This window comes from Stegodyphus dumicola, chromosome 1 (assembly GCF_044657685.1).
Source record: "Stegodyphus dumicola isolate Sdum_Otavi_A_Nest chromosome 1, ASM4465768v1".
NCBI lineage: Eukaryota > Metazoa > Arthropoda > Arachnida > Araneae > Eresidae > Stegodyphus > Stegodyphus dumicola.
The window spans coordinates 126,172,326-126,194,722 of NC_140768.1; the positions used below are offsets into that span (position 1 = coordinate 126,172,326).

A 22,397-nucleotide genomic window follows, 5' to 3' on the forward strand; every position below is an offset into this window, starting at 1 on the left:
TGAGGAACCTCAATGGAACGTTTAATGTTCGTCGATACCTGGATGATGAGCTTCCGCATCGCTAGATTGAGCGTCTTAAAGAGAATGATCTTGCTTTTTTTTCCTTAATCCCCCAGGTTACCTGATTTAATGCCTTGCGACTTCTTCTTTTGAGAGCATGTTAAGGACCCCATTACCAAAATTATTAGAAGACCTCAGGGAACGGATCAATTCTGCAGTGATGGCCATTGACAGGACGACACTACAAAATGTGTGAAACATGCAGAACATTTGTAGAGTGCGCAGAAAATTTGATGAGCTTCAGATTATTTCTGTAATAAATCACTCATGTTTGTACGTATAATACTTTTGAATATATAGTGTTTTGAAAATGAATGGAGCTTTTATAGTAGCCCTGTATATAAGCATGGATCACCGTCACTTGTTTTAAGCCAAGGTATGCACAAAGTCTCAAAAATATTTGTTGCAACAACGCAGTGCTTATTTTCTTCCATCTAAACTGCATTTCAGGCCACATATTCTGTCAGAACCTTCGTCTGATTGTTGCATGTATATGGATGTTTCAAGTGTTCCATACAAGAATGCTGAATAGACATCAAACTGATTAAGATGCAATTTCCTGTTGGCTGCAATATTGAGAATTGAAGGAACAGTCCCTAACTTTATTACTAGACTAAACGTTTAATCGTAATCAACTCTGAAACGTTCAATAGACCCTTTAGCAACAAATACAGCCTTAAATTTATCAATATATCCATCAGGATCAGATCTTATAAACTCATCTGCATGGTATAGCTTTCGCATGTTTTGGTAATTTTCCTAAAAATCTTGTTTCGTTTACCATCAGTGATGTCGTCTCTGAATCCATCCCTTCTTTCCGATGAACACTCTATTTACAGTTAACAGTTTCTTCATAAATACCAGAAGTCTCTTCAGAATCAGCAATAAAAGCTTCACTTACCATTGTATAACCTTGAAAATACTTTGCCTTTCTCGATTCAGCTCTGTTCCTTAGCTTGGCTGTGCCTTATTTTGAAAATTAATATCTTCGCCTTCTTGTTTCTTCAAAATATTCTGATATATTTCCAGATATTTCTTTATTGTGCTCTTTTTCTGAATGTTCCCTCTTGTGAGCCTATGTAAGAACGTAATTTGTAAGGTAATTTATGTTAATTAACACATGATTTGGAACTGCAACGTTACTTCTTCTTTTCGTTAGATCTCACCAAACGTGAAAATCTCTTATACCGTTTAAGTGTACAGTTGTACGTAAGGGCAGTTTATTAAGTGATATTTCGGTGTACACATACAGATGTAATTTGGTAATATTTTCGTGTACATAGGAATATAATTAAGTAATATTCTTCTGTATAGTTGTACGTAGGGGCGTACTTAAATTACATTTCGTTGCATAATAACATTATGTATCTTTTAAATTTCCACATGACGTATAAATTTAAAAGACATATACCTTTATAATATGCATATTAATTAATGGGGAAGACAGATGGCGCTTTATTATTTTGAAATTCTGTTGTCGATAATGAAGAATTTTACTAACGGCATATGTCAGTGATCTCAGTCTCGCGGCATTCGAAGCAGTTTTATGCGGCCCGTGGATGCATTTCAGTTACGTATTTGTTGCAAATACGTTATTGAGAAGATTTTGGTAATTTAATTTCTTCAGTTCCAAGCTAACATTGTTTTCATTTCCATTAAAAATAAATTTGTACAACGCGCCAGAAAATATATGAATGTAGTTAATTAATTTAAAATGTGGTATAAATCTTATTCTGAGATTTCATAGTATAGAGTTCATTAACTTTTATATGTACTTGTCAAAAAATAAATAAGCTGAGTTAACTTTTGCGCTAAGAATAAGTGATAAGTGACGGAGGACGCGAGCACCACCCCTCTACCATAGAGGTTAATTGGTATAGCGCCACGTCCCCATTGTCTAGAGCACCCCAAGATGGTATGGGGAAGGGTGAGGGGCCACATGAACCCCTGACACCAGTTACCGATTTAAAATACACTGCCATACAAGGGCCTTGGCAGATAGTACATTGCCATACAATAATATTTTGGTTCATACAGCATGTTACAGTTGAGGTACATATTACGTATGATGGCGTATTACAAATAAGGTACATAGTACATAATCTTACATATACAAAGACAAATACATTTAAAATATGCATATTACATTACATTAATTTGATTATGTGCATGGGAATATTTTAGATATAGGAAATTATATTAAGATTTACACGTGATCCAAGGGCAATATCGTGTTGCAATGGTTAGTGCTAAGAATAATCGTTTTGTTTAGGAATACATTTATGTGCAAACAGCTCTTTTCACAATTCGAAATTGATAAGAAAACACACTATTGACCGACTGGCATCTACAGTCTGTAATGAAGATCATTTCCAGTAAATTCTCTCCAAAGCTACAAATTTTATCAAATTCTGATATCATCAAGTGTCAAGTTGTGTTAAATAGGGTATATAATTATTTGCATAAAGCATATACATTTTTATTTATGTTCCGAAGAAAAATTTAATAAATAAGAGAAAGGAATTAAGTTGCGATTATTCATTCTCAAGGTTTGTCTCAATTAGGGCCCACCAGCGGCCGAGCGGTAACGTCGCTGAACACTGGTAGTTCGAATCCCGCGAACGGGCTGGCTGCATGGGTGTTTTCGTGGTTTTCCCCATGTGTAACGTGTATACGAGCCAGTTTCCCTTAAAAAGTCCTCCACGAAGGCGTCCCTCCCTTAAGGAAGATAGCCCTCGAGTGCTTTGCCGTAATCTAATACACCACCACCACCACTTGTCTCAATTAGAAATTTTTTTTTTTTTTTTTTGAAAACATGGAAAGTTTTCATAATTTATTTATTTTTATATGAATTGAAGTCAGTTATTTAATTATTATACAACAGGCTAGAACTATTTTAAATATATGTCATTCTGAAGATTTGATGTTTAGCTATCAATATATTAGAATAACAACTGTAGCCAACAAAAATATCTTGCGGATACCAAACTTTAGATTTCAGAGAGAAAATAAATGTAAATTCGAATTTTTTTCTTTACATTATTATTTATTGTTTATGTACGTTTTGATAAATATTTAAAGAAATTTAAAATTTATTTAGAATATTTTTAGTCCAAAGGGGCTTTGTCCCCGAAGGACTATTGTTTTCGTTTTACGATTTTGCGTTGAATCACTATAGATATCCGTTTCACTTTTCAAACTATTGCCACCAAATGTTAGAGTCCTGCATTATATTTGAAGAAATTAAATAATGAAAAATTTGCATAAATGTATGTATATTTCTCGCACAGTGATAAAACAACGGTACATAGAGCCATCGTATTTTGAATGAAGTAATCTTCCACCGAATATGGGCATCTGGAAGCCCTAATTTAGAATTTGTTTTATTATCGATTTCATATTTTGTAAAACTTAACGAATTTTTGATTAACAAACTGAAGGATTTCAAACACTCTACGGGGAAAAAGAAAACTTTTTTATCTCCAGCACGCGGAACTGTGTATCGGAAATTCTAAAGATATGCTTATTTTAAAATTATTTTGCGACATTGCTGTTGAACTGAATTTTATGGTTTAAGTGCAAAGAACATGATATTTAATAAATAAAGGTTTAAAATCTAAAACCTTTCAGATTTTTTTTGTTGTTATTTATTTATTTTTAGAATATTATTTAGAATACTTTTTATTTTGTTAATAAAAATCTTTCATTTGGTTAAAAAAAAATCTGGTGCGTCAATTGTTTTTAGACCATACATTTCGCCCGCTAGCAATCTGATGAGACCACTCACTTCTGTTACAGATAATCATTTCTTAAAAATATTTGCTGTTAATACTTTGAAATTAAAAAAAAATGAAAATATTAATTCTTCCTTGAAGGGTTTTTATGTTTCAGATAAAATTTAGATTACAATTTTTTTTCTATAGCTTGTGCTTTTTGACTAATTATGTCAACGAGCAATTTTTTATTACATTATTTTTTGTTCTTAATTTTTTTAAAGCACTAGAGGTGCTATTAGTATGGATCTCCACTTTTTTCAGTACCATTTTACAAATAAAAGGATGATGCCCTCCATTGTTATTGCCATAGGTTAGTTTTAAAGAAATAATATAGCGAGTTCTAAAGACATGTAAGCAACATTTAACAATATGTTGTAAATTCTAAAGGTATGCTGTTTTGAAATATTTTATGATTTTGTTGTTGAATGTTATGTGGCGTACGTGCGAAGAAAGTGATAAATAAATAAAATTAGAAACACAGAAGTTTAATAATAAAGAGATTAAAAGTTATGTAAGTCAACTTATTAAGAAAATCGAACATTGATATTATACTCGAATGGCGAAAATCAAACATTGATATTATTCCCGAATGGCCTGGAAAGAAATCTGTCGCATTATTCCGTCCTACACCTGGTCTTGGTTGCCGTCGTAAGCACCTTCAACGCATCAGTGCTGCTCCTCATGCAATCTCTTTGCTCCTCATGCAATCTTAAAGCAGACATGGACATGCAACATCTCGGCAAAAGCTCTGCTCTTCCTCGCGTTTCGATTTGGGAGCGCTACTGTGCGGCGAGGAACGCCCCCTTACTGATGTCAGATTTCTTGTCTTCGTCTTATATTTTTTTTAAATGTTTAGTTTCCTTGCAACGGGCCATTAGGAATAAATTATAAAAAGAGAGAGAGAGATGATGATGATGAACTATCTAAAGAAGAAAAGAAAAATAATGCTCTGAAATCTTAAAAATATGCTTTTTTTTTTTTTTTTTTTTTTTTTTTTTAATTTTGTGGTTTTATTGCTGAATGTTATTTTACGTAAGTGCGAGGAAAGCAGTGTTTAGTAATAAAGTTAAAAGAACAACAACCACACAAAAAATGTATAGGTCATCTTGTAAAGAAAACTTACCATTGATAGGATGAACTGAGAAAAGACTGACAAAAGTAATAAAAAAGTGTATGGCAAGACTTGAAGTAAAAGGAAATTTAAAAAAAGTTGTTTTAGCGGGCGGAGAGTTCGAGTACAGATTAGTAAATTGCGAACTCGGCAAAAGCGCAATAAAACGCAGCACACCCTCTAATCGGATATTAAAATTTGAGTTCTTTCATACTTTCTTTCTCCCATCTTTTTTAAAATTTATTTGTGATTTATTTGCTTTTCACATGAGATAAAACTTCAGTTTCTTCTTCCAGGAATACTTCTAGTAGCGACTTTGGTTTCCGGATACAATAACGGATACAGAGTGAGTAGAAGTTTTTTTTCTCACTTTTTCGCCAGAACTGATAAAAAACGTAATGAAATATAGAAAGACCAGCTTAATATATTCCCATTTGTCCACGGTTATTTCTATAATATTAAACGATGAGAAAAAAATATTGCCCTCAAAATAGCAATAGAATTTAACCAATTCAATATATAAATACAACAACAAAAATAGAAATATTTATTGTCACTGTATTTTAATTAGGAAAAGGCAAAATTTGTTTATGAACACTTCATAATGTCTTTATGTAAAAGTTCATTTCATAACGTTTCTGGAAATTATTGCATAAATAATAACAATAATAGTTTATGCAATAACATTTAACAGTAACAATTTATGTAATAATAATAATAATAAACGCTAATTACGAATGCTATATTATTATTAATAATTACTAGAATAACTAATAATGATGATATAATAATTAACACTGATAATAACAAAAATAATTGTAATGAATTATAATAGGTTATAGGTTAAGTTTTAATCTAAATTATTAAGTAAATATAGCTAATAATAATTATAAATGATATTAACATTGACTCATAACTACTTTAAATTATTAAAGGGTTAAGCATACAGTAGTCATAATATGCATATTATTTATACATACAGTCAAAGGGTGCGTCCGAAGGAACAATGTATGGAAATTTTAATATTATTAAAAGGTAAGTAAACTAACTAGTTATACATTGTATTATCACTAATTAGTTATACAATATATTAATAGTTTATGCAATTCATATAACTACACTAATAATAATAAGCTCAACATTTATAATGTTAGTTAAGCATTTATACTATTAGATAAACTATTAGATAGGTTTATGTTATTTATACATTATATTTACAGTTTATACACTTCTTCTAACTACACTAGTTAAAATAAATTAAATACTTATATTATTCAGTAGGCATCGCTTAAAATAAATGATCCCTTGTCAACGGCTATTAGGATAACATTAATTTAAAATGAAATGCGTAGAAGAATTTATCAATCGTATGAATGGAAGTTTCTTTAATAAGGCTACGAACTGCTGACACTTACGAGAATTCAATGCCTTCGAATATGTTCTACTACCTGAGGATGCTAATATCAGACTTTACGCGACCCACCTCACTCGTGACTCGAATTTCCTAATTTAATTGCACCTTTATGTATTTTTTATATGTGTACATAGTTATGTATATAGTTTGTATTTCACATTTATTATTTTATTCTCATTTTACCATACTGACTTATTTTAGCATATAAAACTTTGTATTTTGTGCATTTTCTTATGTAGTATGTTATGTTAACACCAGTCAGATACCGACACTCTTGCGAAGCTTATCCTGGTCTTCGTTCTTGTTTGGTTTTCTAAAACCTTGTGGCGTATAGTCATCCCCTTCTCTTCACCTCAGACATCCTCTTACTCTGTCCGACTGTTACATCATGCGCCTCTTGGGCAGACTTGTCATTGAGACGGCAACATCGCACATATTAGCGATAGCCCGGCAATACATGTATTAATTGATTAATTGATTGATAACATTAAATAATGAGAAAAATTGCCCTTCGAAACAGCGATGGAATTTAAGTAATTTAATATAATACAAGAAAAGTATAAATAATCAGTCTCATAGAATCATAATTAGCAAACTGCAAAAATTCATTTATGAACTGTTCACAAATGCAAATGTCTTAATGTCTTTAATGCTTTAATGCAAATGTTCATAACATTTCTGGAAATGTTTCCCCCGAAATGAATTGCCTTTTTCTTAACACTCGGAGGACAGCCTTAGTTTAGCAGAGATGTTTCCAGGAAATTTTGTTTTCCTGAAAAAAAAAAAAAAAAAAAAAAAATTGCAGAAATTTTCTTGCTCCCGGAGAAAAGAGACCTGTGCCTGATGCTCTCATAATCGATAGAATTATTGAAAATCTATGTCAGATTAAGGTTTATATTTTACCTGATTTTAAATGGTTAGCTAAATCTGAGACCAAGCTGCTTGGCGACTTAATCCCTTGTTTAGAAACATTTCTATATAACTTGGTAAATTTTATAAACTAGACTTTATTTGGCGACTTTGTTTCAGTTTTAAAAAATATATTTTTTAATACTTTAATCACATTAAACAGAACTGTTGATCCCAATAAGTTTCCACGTTTCTCGTATACAAACGGGTGGGACTTCGGCAAATCATAACTATATATGTGGATATGCTTAGGGGGAGGAATGTTTTCATGGAGTACTTCCTGAGGGAAATTGTTTCACATCCTCGTTACCCATGGGGAAAACCACGGAAATCAATCATGCAGCCAATCTGTTCTCCTGCAATCGAACTTCCCGTATTCAACGATCTTAATCAATTGGTCACTTGTGAGGGTAAAGAACGCCAAAGTCGAGCTGATTATTGGTAGATTAGCTACGCGAAAGTCAACTGTTTAAACGTACACTAGCAGTGCCAAAGTTGAACTGCTTAAACATTATTCCTTGCCTTTATATTGTTACTCTTAATGCTCTTTTTTTTTACTCCTTTAGGTCAAGAGGTATTCGAGCAATGGGCAAAGAGGTGGTAAAGAATGGAACTGGGGCAGGAATGGGCAGCTGTTCGCCGGGCAGACGCGTTCCCAGATCTCCTGGTCCTCGGCCAAGGGAGACACCACACCTTCCAAAGGAAGGGCCAATTCCAAAACGAACAGAGGTAAGACCTTCGAAGTCGGGATGGGAACAAAAGTACGCGTTTCTGAAAATGCAATTTTACAAAAATTTTAAAACTTTACATTTTATATTCGCGAATTTCCTTTTCGTAAAGGGACCAACCAGTATTTACGAAACTCAACGCCAGGACAAATTTTGAGACACTCTTCTTTCTGATACTTTTCATTGCATTAGAAACGAATTATAAAATGTAGACACTTTTTGTTGACATAACTTAATAGCTTAATACAGTCAATGGCGTAGGTAGAGATATTGCCGCCCGCGGCGGTCTCTAAATTTGCCGCCACACTTGATATACTTTAAAATTCAACTTATAACTTTTTTATGTAAATAACTTTACAAAGTATTAAAATGACATGTAGTTATTTTTAAAGAAAGACTTTTAATTCCAACAATTTAAAATTATATTATTGTTTTCCTTGTTTTTCCCTCTCTTTTTGTTTCGTTCGTAAAATCGATGATAATTTAGAGGTCCACTTGGTTTCTCGAGTTTTTTACGTGCAGATAATAGACTGCAGTTCTTAAAAGATTTTTTCTTAGAAACTCTTCTCACAGCTAGTAACACTTACAGCTACTGAGAGGAAAGTTCGCACTACTATTATAATATTTGGAACTTCGTTCTGAAGTTCTGTTTGGTTTTCTCTAGCAACAACGGAAGTAAACCCTGAAATACTTCTCTGTTGTTGAGGCGTTTTTCCTTATTAACGTCGCTATGATCGTAATTTAGTTAATAACATTCGTAATTTAAGTCAAAAGTTTTTTGATGGAATAAAAAAGATATATATCAAGTTGAAATCACGTGGCGATTTCTTTGAATGTTTCATCTATAGAAAAAACTTTTTCGTTTTCAGTTTATTTTCATGTGGCAATGTAGAACCTTATTATTCTTCACCTGCCTCCGGCTTACCAGCGGCCGAACGGTAAAGTCGGTGAACACCGGTAGTTCGGCTCGTGGTTCAAATCCTGGCGGGCTGGCTGCATGGGAGTTATTGATCTGCTGCTGCTGGCTGCATGTCATTAGAAATAAATAAATAAAAAATGATATGATGAACTGTCGAAAGACTGAAAAAAAAATAAAGCAACACTATATCCCGAATCCTGAAAGTATGCCCTTTTCAAATTTCTGTGATTTTGCTGAAATTTATGTCATGTAAGTGCAAGGAAAACAGTGTTTAGTAATAAATTTAAAAGAGCAAAAAAACAATTGTGTAAGTAATCTTGTTAAGAAAATTGACCATTGATAGGATGAACTGACTGAGAAAAGACTGAAGAAAAATTAGAAAACTGTATGACAAGATTTAAAGCTAAAAAGGCAAAAAAAGGTGTTTTAACATGACAGACTGGTAAACTATCAACTCGGCGAGTACGTAAACTAAGTAACTCGGCGAGTGTTTCATGTCTAATTCCAACAGAGTAATGATTTATACGGGAAATGCCGCCCTAAAACTGTGCCGCCTGAGGCGGTATGCCACTTTATCCCCTCTAGCTACTCCACTACTACGGTTATATCCCTCTATAAGAGAAATCCGATTAAAACGCAAAAACCTTTTTGTCCTATCTAATTTCCTCCTGTAGACTTGGATGTTATTCGAAACGTTCTGCGGTGTTTTTATGCTAAATACAACTGAAGCAGTAGAAAAACGTAAGAAAATTTCATTGAAATCACATATAAGCACCAATTTATACTATAATTTTTTGCCATATCTTAGGCAGCTGGAAAACTCCTTTTGAAAAAAGTCATTAGGTTTATTTATAAAGAAATTATTGACTTGTTGTTTGACAGTCTCCATCAAGTTCCATCAAATCCATCAAGCTGCCAACTGACACGGAGAAAAACTGTGTTATTAATGACTACAATAGCATACGTTTGTATTTCAAAAGGAAATAGAATTCCAGTTCGAGTATTATTGATAACAGCAGCATATCCATGGGTGCCAACTCTCATTTTCAAATGTTGCTAGATAATCTGCAAAAGTAGCTGAAATGTAGCAAAATTAAGATGGAATTTCGCTAAAAGTAGTAGCTAAAATTAAAAAAAAAAAAAAGTATAATGCATATTCCATAATAGATTTTGTTATCCGTCATTTTTTAAACTGAATCTTCATAAAAACATAAACAATGTCCCAATTTTTCTGCGGACCATCAAAACGTTTTCACGGACCACCGGTTGCCAACCGCTGATATAAATTACGAACAAAGAAATGGGCTCTTTAAATTGCAAAAGTTTATTTTTTAATATAATTTTGGTTCTATGGCAAATTTTTGCGTGGGGTTTGTTTTGAAATGTTTCTAAAAAGTCAAATTTTAGTATTAAGGCATTAAAGAATTCGAATTTTAAAAATGTATTTAAATACACCTGACACTTTAAAGAAAGAGTAAGGAATGCAAGCGTGAAATTAATTTTTTGTTCTTCAGACGGAACTTGGACTACAGACGTCCGACCCCCCTCTTCAAACGAGAAGGGGTGGAGCTCCAACCAACCTCCTCAAGGGAATCAGAAAGGGAGCGCTTACCCAGGAGAAGAAGATGCCGAAGGAAATCTGGAAGTTCTTCTTAGAGGAGTCCCTGGAATGGATTTTCCAAACTTTCTTGTTGTCCCAGAAACTTCTTTTGACTGCAGTGGAATGGCAACACGAGGATACTACGGCGATGTCGAAGCCGGCTGCCAAGTAAGAATAAGTTCATAGCATCGCACCGCTAGCATTCGCACTATTAGCAATCGTAATTACCTAGAAATGCAAATATAGCTGTACATTTGTCTGCGCAGTTGTAGCAAGGACTACAGAATAAGTAGTAGTAAGGGCTATGCAATGATATACTAAAACAATACAATAATAGCATGTATAAAATGGAATACTAGGATAATTCATACCTCTCTAATGTAATAATGCAGTAATATGTATTATAAATGATAATAAAGGTTCTATAAAATTAACTGTAGTAAAGGCTATGCAATAATATGTTACAGGGATATAATAACACTCTTATAATAAATAATAATGTATGTTATTTATTATTATAATAAATAATGTAATACATATTATTTATTATTTTTGTAATAGTGTGAAATATTACTATAATAATAAAATGTAAAAGTACACTAATATTTTTGTAATGTAATAATGCAACAATATCTATATAGTGTAATAATACAAAAATATACAGGGTGGCCAGAAAGTCCTTTTACACGAGCACTATAACTTTTAATAGCACTTTTTGCCCAAAACGTCGGTTATGTGCACCACTGTTATCCCTGAACAACTTGATACGCCTGAATGTCCTCATGTCTGCTTTAGTAGCTGCGGTGTCACATGCTGGAAGCCTTCAAGCGCACTTGCCCGCGTAGTATCATTGTTCACGTACCGCTTCTTCCTGAAGTATGATTCGATGGTCCCCACATAGCATTGGCTGGTGTCATAAGGTCCGGACTTCGAGGCGGCTAAGGGTAAGGGGTTGGTGAATTTGAGGGACCCGCATCCACCACGGACAAGGGACAGTTCATTTAGGTGTTCACGAACGGCAAGTGAGAAGTGGGCGGGAACTCCATCGTGTTGGTAAACAACCGTGTCATTGATGCCCAAATTCTGCAGCTATGGAAGAAGCTAGTCATTCAACATCTCCAGGTAAGTATAGTGGGTTATAGAACTGTCACTGAAGTACGGATCAAGGATGCGTTCTTCAGTCATCCCCACCAAAAGCTTTCTTCTCCCACGCGATCAAAGTCTGATGACTTTGTGGCTCCTTACCAAACCATTCACGGAACCTATCCGTCACCTCTGTTATATTTTTGTTGCTGTGTTTTAGTTCGTGTATACCTACACACTTGTCATTAAGCTCTCCTCCAAAGTGAAGTCGCTGGTATCTGCCATTTCTCTACGCACAGACTTTATTCTCCTCCCTGGGTAGTCACGCGGCAATTTTGTTGAAATTCACGTGAGAAGCACTGTTGCTATATCAATGATCAGGATGGGCGATTCCAATCTGAAATATCATACACATCTTGCATACTTTAATTCAGGTGTAAAGGGACCTTTTGGCTTTTGGCCACACTGTATACTAAAAATAGTAGTACAGGCTGTATAATAAATAGTTGTGGTAAGCACTATGTCATACTATATGACATTGATCTAAAAATACAATAATAATACTATTATAATAAATAATATAAAAAATTTTTATTTCTTATTATTCTTATAGTATGTAATAATACTGTTCTAATAACAATAAAATGTGTGTAATAATATACTAATATATATGTAATATAATAATACAATAGTAAAAGGAATATATGAAACAATCCAATAATATGCACATAGTGCAATAAAAAATAATTGATAGTTATATAATGTAGTAAGTATACACACAATAATATGTGTGCAATATAACAGTACAATAATTCATAATTATAATAATGTACTAATATAATAATGATGCTATTATAATAAATAATAAACTGTATATTTTTATTATTATAATACAATGTAATAGTACTATTCTAATAATAAGAAAATGTATGTAAAATCATTTAATCATAAATCCTTAATTATTAAGATCCGGCACCATTATATCAGAGCACCTTTATGATGGTTTTTGTGTTCTGGAGCAATCGCCAAATTGCGTAAAGATTGTTGTCATTTTCATCTATAGAGCTGTGTGGCTAGATTCTAGAAATGTTTATATAGTTTCTAAACTATCCAAAAATAGAATCTGTATATAGAATTAACTAAGAAAATTCTATTGAAAATATCAGATCCAGAGTATAGAAAATTGTACCATAATTATAAATTACTCTACACAAGTTTCCTTTTTAAATTTTCTAGAGAAAATCCTATAGAAGCTTTAAAAGAATTAAAAAATCAATAATATTTTCTTTTGGAATTTAAGCAATAGTACTTTCTTTCCTGATGTAGAATTTATTCAGATATAGAATTTATTTATTACAGAATGCTAATATACAATTTATTTACTATTGAAATCTGATTTAGAATTTATTCAGAACTTCATTATAGAATTTATAGAGTTTGTCTTACTTTGGGAGTATAAACTAGTTTCAAACCCTTACAGACGTCAAGCGAATTATCACTGTATTTGAAATTAACAATAATAACAATTATCTCGAAAAGGTTCCCAAATAATATTTTGATATAGACACAGAGAATTCAGAGAATTACGTTTTAGAGTTTAGGATATTTTGCATACTCTAATGAGGACTTGTCTCATATCTACCTTCTCCTTGAACTATTTATTTTGCTGTGCGCTATTATTAGCTTCAATAATTTGTCAGTTTCTTCCTGTTCTTCTGGCGTGATTATTTAAAAGAGACAGCCACGACCCCGTTAGTACGTTAGTACCTGGCGTCAGTACTAACTCCGCGACCACGGCTATCGAAATTTGATTAAAATTAAGGAATTGTGCTTATAAAGAAAGAGAAACATTATAGAAGAGATGACTTAGTGGATGATTTACTAAGAGAAATTGTTCGACTCTCTGTGTTCAGCAGAGTTAAAATTCAGCTGTTGAAATACAAAAGGGATGTAAAATATTTAATCCACTTTTTAACCCTTATCACTTATATATTATTTATATAATGAATAATTAACTTAATTGCTGCTGTATAAGCTTTTAATATAATGTATATTAACAATTTCTATATTCAGAGAATGCTTTTGAAACAACAGTGTTCCGAGAGTTTAAAATTTAGACCGAAATTTAAATTTAACCTATTATATATATCATCTAATTATCTTAAATTTAACTTATTCTATCTAACCTATTATAACTTGTGTAATTATAATAAATAATTTAATGCATTAGAGTAACTTATTATTATTATTACTATGTAGATCTATTAGGTTTTTCTCGAAGCACAAGATGTGAAAAATAAGCAATGCCCTCGCCGGGACTCGAACCTAGACCTCTCGAATACGCGCCGAGTGTACTGTCACATTACGAACGCATGGTCGAAAGAGGGAGAAAATACCTTATACACTTCCCCTTTTAAAGAGCGACTGGGAATTAGGGGACCCAATCGCCAAATCTTGGTGGTGAAGAATCATCATCCACCACCTTTTTAGTTCGGGACCACTGTAGAGACACTAGGTTTTTTTCGATGTCAGGAAACTGAAAAAATGGGCAATGCCCTCGCCGGGACGCATATTTCACAAGTGCACATTTGTGTAGCCATCGAGGGAGTGGCTTCTAGGATGGACCAATGGGAATCCAGTAATATTTCTGTCATGTCACATGACCTTTCGCGTGCTTTAAGATTCAAGCAAGATGGTTGAAAATATTTTATCACGCGATTTTCTGTACAAAAGCATCGTCGATTTCTTCTGAAAATTTTCATTGCGAAGTTAGATCAAATATAAGCAATTGTGAAGATTTCACTACCTGGTTGAAGGAATTTGAAATAAATACAAATACATGTTGCATACTCCGCAAAAGTATCCATGTGAAATATTATTTAATAAGTGGTAAATAAAATGAAGAAAGAAATATGTAATAAACATCGAACCGAAATGCTATCATTACATAAAAGTATGCATGTGAGAAAAATATTTACACCAATTATATATGTAAATAGAAATCAGCACTTTTTATTGCAGTCTATATGAAAAAGATGTTCTATAATAATAGCCAATGCAGAATTTTATTCAAAGTGAACTTTACTAATTTGCATTCGTATTCATTTAGTGTATTAAATTTCACATTTAATAACTGCTCACTCTTAAATGTACTGTTTACACAAGAAATACTCATCAACCAGAATAAATTTATCTTATTCACAATGAATATATTCAGTTTATTTACATGTAACTTTTAATGTTAACAATGGATATAATCAGATCAAACACAATATGTATTCTGAATCTTACACTTTAAAAACCAAAAAAATGCAAGCACTGAAATAAGAAAACACTAGATTCATTGTAACACTTCCAGTCCTTCTCAGCTCAATTAAAAAAATAACTATACACTTGAATTCTTTTAATCCACAGGTGTTAGTAAATGCATAATATCCGAGGCTAATTGCAGCTTGAGTCATTTTTTCGATGTAAAGAGCGATAATATGCCGTAAACATCGATCCAAATATTAATGCGTGATAAAAATCGCGAAAGTGAAATGTCAGAGATTAATTTAACTCATAAAAAAGATTTTCTACTGTTACGCCATACATTTATAACTGCGAAACAAATGCAAATTAAAATATAAACTTACGCTCACATGCATGAAAATTTAGAGTCACAGGAGCAATAGAAACTCATTCGTCTATTTTCGAAACCCCATTCCTCAGTGGCTACGCTGATGTGCACTTGTGAAATATGCCGCCGGGACGTGAACCTGGACCTCTCGAATACGCGCGGAGTGTTCTAACCGTTTTAAACTACGAAGGCGTGCGGAAAGGAGGGAGTAAATACCTCATAACTATCATAGTGTTAGTGTAGCGCTAGTATATGCTAGTGCAACAACATAGCTACTATACACTAGTGTAACTATGTACGTAAATATTAGTGAATAATTAATATAAGTGTTTAACTTATTATAACTAGTGTAGTTTTTACTAGTGCAGAAAATATTAATATATTACATAATTAACCGGTATTAATATATTGTGTAAATATCTAGATTACTTAACTTTTAATAATATTAAATCTCTCTGTACATTGTTGCTTCTAACGCATCCTCTAACGGTATAGCTTGTAGAGTCATTAGGATATTTTTAGAGGCAGAAAAGATGAAAAATAGCAAACACCTTCGCCGGGAATCGAACCACGGACCTTTGGAATACCGGATCAGCGTGCAGAACCACTACACCAGATGGACGCTAGGAAAATGGGAGAAATACCTTATAAGCTAGTACAGTTAATAATTTAGACCAATTTAGTGCATAACTTATCATAACGTGTGTATAAACTGATGAGGTACTTTCTCCCCTCCTTTCTGCGTGCTTTGTGGTGTCAATGCAAGCATACGTGACGCATATTTGGAAGGTCAAGTGTTCGATTCCCGGCGAGGGCACTTCATATTTTTCGCATATCCTGCTTCAATAAATCTAACGGCTCTACAAACTGTTAATATATAATGTGTAAACAATATAAGCATTTAACTAACACTACAGTATAAATGTTTAACTTATTATAACTATTTATTATAACCATTCGCCATATAACTGAACTATTAATAAAATGTTTAATTAATAATAAATGCATAACTAGGGGTATAATGAAAGTGCTTAACCTATTGTTACTAGTGTAGTTTATTACAAGTGCATTAACTTATCACTAGCGTAGTTATTAATATTATATAAACTATGCAATGCAAAATCCCGGCGAGGGCACTTCATATTTTTCGCATATCCTTCTTCAATAAATCTAATGACTCTACAAACTGTTAATATATGATGTGTAAACAATATAAGCATTTAACTAACACTATAGTATAAATATTTAACTTATTATAACTATTTATTATAACCATTCGCCATATAACTGAACTATTAATAAAATGTTTAATTAATAATAAATGCATAACTAGGGGTATAATGCAAGTGCTTAACCTATTGTTACTAGTGTAGTTTATTACAAGTGCATTAACTTACCACTAGCGTAGTAATTAATAGTATATAAACTATACAATGCAAAATTAAAATATATGTTTAACTAAACGTATAATATGACTGTTTAACTTATTATAAGAAGAGTATAACCTATTAATATAATATGTAATCAATTAATATGAATGCCATTTCACAGTATTGAATTCTCGATGTATTGTTGTTTCAAATGCAACCTCTGAGTTTATGGAATACCATTCTATATCGTTGCTTTGAATCTCAAATACCATCAAATATCTATCTTACCACGCAGAACTACTTAACATTCTTTTCCAGGTTTTTCATATTTGTCAACCTGGCAATCGCAAAGACTCTTTCCTTTGCCCAGTGGGAACCATCTTCAATCAGAAATACTTCGTTTGTGACTGGTGGTTCAACGTCAACTGCTCGGACACGCCTTCTTATTACGATTTAAACGAGGAGGTGTATAAGCAGCAACAACCGGACGATATCCCGGTCACGACGGAACCAAGCCTGCCTTGGAACGAAGATCTCAGCAAGAAGAGACCGTCGAAGAGTTGGGGCTCCCCAGCTTCTCCAACAAAACCGGTACGTAGTTATCTGAAATTACTACCGCTGCGTTGTAATCTGCAGTTTCTAGCTGCATGTTCTAATCTGATATTACTACTGGTATGTTGTAATCTGAAAATACTAGCTGCACGTTCTAATCTGAAATTACTGCCGGTACGGTATATTCTGACATTACTACCGGTACGTTATAATCTGAAATTATTTCCGGTACTACTTTGTGTTCTGAAATCACTACCAGTACGTTTTAATCTCAAATTACTGCCGGTACATTGTAATCTGAAATTAATACGTGTATGTTCTATGTTCTAATCTGAAACTTCTACCGATATTATGTTCTATTCTGAAATTCCTACAGGTACGCTGTAATCTAAAATTACTACTGACCCTACGTTCTAATTTGAAATTACTACCAGTACATTCTAAAATGAAATTCACCAATACGTTTTAATCTGAAATTACTTCCTGTACATTGTAATCAGAAATTACTATCGCTTTGTTCTAACCTGAAATTAATACTGGTGCATTGCAATTTGAAATTTGTTTTTACATTTTTAGCATTGCCTTAACTAGCGCCTCAACATTCAGAGAAAATTCAATGCAAACGTTTCATTTAATGTCAGAAAAATTCTGAAACACGCCTGTAGTAACAGTTATAACACAGACAACAGCACCTTCGGTACAATTTTTACTGTCATTCTCATGCAATGGGTTGTAGAGTCATAAGGTTATTTGGACTCGGGAGACAAGAAAAATGAGTAATGCCCTCACCGGGAGTCGAACCTGGACTCTCGAATACGTGTCCATTGTGCTACCGTTAGAGCACGAAGACATACTAGAAGGAGTTCGAAAATATCTTATAATGTAAAGAGGTAGTAGAGAGGTAAAGAGGTAGAAGTTTTACCTAAGCAACACAGGAACGTTCGGAACACATCCAGAAAGGGTCTTATTTGTTATATTTGTCCTGTGCTTAAATGCAGAACGTTCTACACGACATGTTAAAATGATGCATGTCAGAATCGTGTTTTTAATATTCACATTTCGCCATAAAAGTCTGGTACTTTTCAAAATGTTCGCAGCATGTGTTATATATTCTACACAACGTACTAAAGTGCGTGTTACAACCGTGTTCGAACGTACATTTCGACGAACAATGCTGGTACTTTTGGAAATGTAATTGAGAATGTTCTGCTAGAAATTTAAAGAAGTATTCTGCCAAAACATTTAGAGATGTTATATAAAATTAGTGGTCCCAAGTTTTGACGTTCTCCTGTCCGTTATTGGCGTGATTGAGACATTTCTGTCAGTATATTAATGAAACGTTGTGGTAGAACTTTACAGGAACATCCACAGAACGTTCTAAGAATGTTATATAAAAGTGTCCAGTGCTACATTTTAACGTGCTACTGTTCTATATTGACGTGCAATATACAGAGTTTAGATCGCGAGAACATTCTAAACCGACTGAAAGTTCTTCCAGGAACGTTCAGAGAAAACATGGCAAGAACTTTACATTGAAGTATTACAAACACAAGTATTTGTGTCGTTGCCCATTTTAGAAGTGTAAGATATTATTACGATATTTGCATATATATAAATAATTTTAGTGAAATTATATGTAAAATCGTAGTATTTATTGGATATTTTAACATAAAATGCCTCGAGAACGTGAAGCTCAGTCGGAAAACCATTTAACATCGACCAACATCAGGCAATCTCTTCAATAGGGGTAATCCATTTAACATTGATGTAAAGGGCTATCTAGCATAATTGGCGAGATACCGCCAAACTGAAGATGAAATTTGGTGAGAAAATGCCAAAAGTCATTTGGGTCCGATCTTTGTATAATTGTAACTGCTCTAATTCCTGTGTAACTGTGTTCGTCCTTATATGTAACTGTAACTGTATATGCTTCCAGTAATTTCAAGAAATCAACAGTAATGAAAATTTCTAGTCAGCCCGGGGTAAACTACTATATAAGGCCGGAGAAAGCAGTTGCTCTCAGTTGTCGCTGTTAGCTATGAGTTCGAAGTACTGAGATATCTTCGCTCTCTAGATGCGCTTTGCATCGCATTGTGTTTAAGGTTCTTAGTAGTTTGAAGTAGTAACTACTGATTGTGCTCTGTCATACTGAGAAAAGCTGCACGAGTACTTTTGTGGAAAGTTTCAGAACTGTCAAGTGTTTCTTTTGGGAAAATAAACTTTATCAAGCTATCATCGGTTCTGTGTGCATTCAATCCAATAACGAACCCGAACGCACGTAACAATATAAGTAAGAGAACTTTTTGCTTGAATCATATTCGTAAAGAGCTTGCAATGAACTTTCTCTGAATGTTCTTAAGCTAGTTGAGTATATGTCACTCCACTGAACGGACAACAGTATGTCCAGTGTTGGTGTTAGAATGTTTTAAGAAAGCGTTCTAAATCGCATCTATGTGTTATGAATTGCAGTTGAGTGCTGTGCGTTGGAATGTACTTAATAGTAACATAGCTGCAACACGCACCAATGTTGTACTTTAGTGCATTGAGTAGAACAGACTAAAGTGGTAATATTTCGTAGCATAAGCTCGAAACGTTATAAAACTGTTGTTGTGGTACGCTGATTTTAGGTTAGGTTATTTGAATACGATAAAGCCAAGAGGGATATCTTGCTAAGAGAAAGAATGCCTTCACGGAGGACTCACGGAGGCTCCTATTCGCCTTATAACATGAGGAAAAACTACGAAAACCACCTATGCAGCCGGCTCGTTTGCCTGCTTTCGAACCCAAGCCAAGTCGAAGTACCTGTATTAAACTATCTTAACTACTCAGTGACTGGTAGGGAGAGTTGTACGTCTTAAGAACATAGTTTCTGTACGATGCATATCGTATAGTACATGCTGGGAATGTGTTGAAATGTAATAGCGTTGTATATTAAAATGTACTTTTAAAGAACACAGTTTCAACATCCACCACTTTACCACGCCAAAGAGAACGTTCTTTATAGTACAGTCAAAAGTCGTTAATTCGGACACCCATAATCCGGAATGATCTATAATCCGGACCTCAAAGCTAAAGCGCATAGGCGCTTTACTCGTGCACGCAAGACATTTACGACTGCGCATATGCGTCTGCGCAAGTGCAGAATACGTTTTCGCGTGCGCGTTTAATATATAACGGACGGTATAAGCTAAAATTATCTAATTATCTATTTCAGTTAATGTTGATGATTGCGTTGTTCTTTAATCTTCGAATTGGATCCGGCTTATTATTTTTTGCAGACTGTAAGAGCAATTTTCTAAAAGTAAGCTTGAACTTTCGATTATGTCAAATAGAATTTCCGATGCTGGAGCTCCCAAAGGATCTAGAAAACGAAAGTATGTTTCAATGTCCATCAAACAAAAAAAACGAATTGCTACAAAAAATGGATAAAGGCATATTCTTTGTTTATCTAACCGTTCCGAAATCTGTTTATCAATTTCACGCTGCTCTTTGCGGGGGGGGACGTCGCGGCGCGCAATGAACTGGAAGTTGATTTGTCAACACTATCGTTATCTTCAGGGCAGATGTTTTTATTTTATTCGGCTTATAATTCCTTACTAAATGTAGTATTTAATTTCGATGTACTCCGTCTTTGATATGATTTAAATCAAATTTCTCGTCATTATAAATATCACGAATACAAATCAAATAGTTTTCTGGTTGCAATTGTCTAATTTCGACTATGCCTAAGATATGCTTTACGCATCCGCGCGTTGAAAGAAATGTTTAATAAAGTAAACAAATAAATATTAGGCTTCTTTTTTGGTAAATTTTGATACCCTTTAGATCATAATTGCTCATTATTTTATAAATTACGGTTTCATATTTTTAATTTTATAATTTCTGCATGCCATCTTACCAGATTTAAACTGATGATCTATAATGCGGAAAAATCGATAATCCGGAATCGCCGAAGTCCCGACGAGTCCGGATTAAAGACTTTTGACTGTATATGCTGATCATTACACTTTTAGTATCTTCCCAACCAGTACTAAAATGGCGAAGAACTTTCTGAATTACGTACATTGATTATACTTCTAAAAGAGACAACAGCTCGTTCCTACTGAACTAAATATTATTGGTATTTTCATGTAACGTAGACATGATATAGAATATTTTGGTAGCACTTTTGCAAAAGCGTTTTATATCATGTGTGTACAGAATAATAGGACGTCTAGTACTGCTGTTGATGGCGCTGTCTTTTAAAGTGTAAAGAACGTTTTACAATGAATGTTCAAAATTAAGTTACATTTTACAATTCTGAAACGCATAACAACACGTTCAATATCTGTGTTGGATTCTCATGTAACGTTTAAAGAATTAATAATATTAGCGTAAAAAGAGTAATTAGTCATGAAACACGATTTTGCGTTGATTCACTTTGATTATCGTTCGATGTCAATGCATTTTTTCACTTTTCATTCGAGTCTGTTGCCATTCGACTTTTAAATTGAATTTGTCGCTTAAGGATAAACAAATTGAACTATTGAAAAGTAATAGATGCAGTTCTTAAGACTATTATTTTTTTACTTTTGAACAGGATTGATGTCAAAAAAGGGAACTGAAATCATGAGATATCTAATTAAAAAGATTTCAATGTAATTTTAGGTTAATGTTCTATATTTTTTCATTGTTCAATTAGACTGAAGATACAGAACGTTCTCATTAGTCTAAATGCATATATTAAATTAATATCCTCTAAAATGTTTCGTTTTTTTACCTGGTCCATTTATATTGAGAATCTTAACTGATAAACCATATTCAACTTTAAAAGAGCCCTTTAGGTTGACCATCAAAATCTAATTAAATTCTGAAACCTTAGAGAATTTTCTATCTCTTTTTATTTTACATATTAGTTAACAGGCTCCTACAAATTGAAGTTAGTATTTTGTTTGCCTATTTTATTCTATTTTACTACCATAGTAAACTAAAGTTTTACTTACTAAGCATTTTATTTTACCCCTTTTATTTTACATATTTGTTAAGAGACTATTACAGCTAGTTTAGATTTTGTTTGTCTTGTTTCTGTCTTACATATTTCAGAATTTTATTTTATCTCTTTTTATCTTATATATTCATTAAAGGGGCTGTTGCAAATTAAGTATTTTATCCGTTTTTATCTTACATATAATTGTTAACGAATTATTATAAATTTAAGTTAGTATTCATTTTTATCTCTTTTTATCTTATACGTAGTTGTTAACGAACTGTAGCAAA

General features: G+C 33.1%; 1 protein-coding gene across 3 annotated transcripts in view; it reads left to right on the plus strand.

The window, feature by feature from the left end:
• LOC118186799 (uncharacterized) overlaps positions 1-22,397 on the plus strand; it is a 38,066-nt gene that overhangs the window by 12,539 nt on the left and 3,130 nt on the right. For all 3 annotated transcript variants that reach the window (XM_035356949.2, XM_035356947.2, XM_035356948.2), the window contains exons 3-6: positions 5,244-5,293; positions 7,837-7,999; positions 10,432-10,685; positions 16,908-17,180. In XM_035356949.2, coding sequence (XP_035212840.1) covers positions 5,244-5,293; positions 7,837-7,999; positions 10,432-10,685; positions 16,908-17,180 — 740 coding nt within the window. The remainder of the gene's footprint in view (positions 1-5,243; positions 5,294-7,836; positions 8,000-10,431; positions 10,686-16,907; positions 17,181-22,397) is intronic.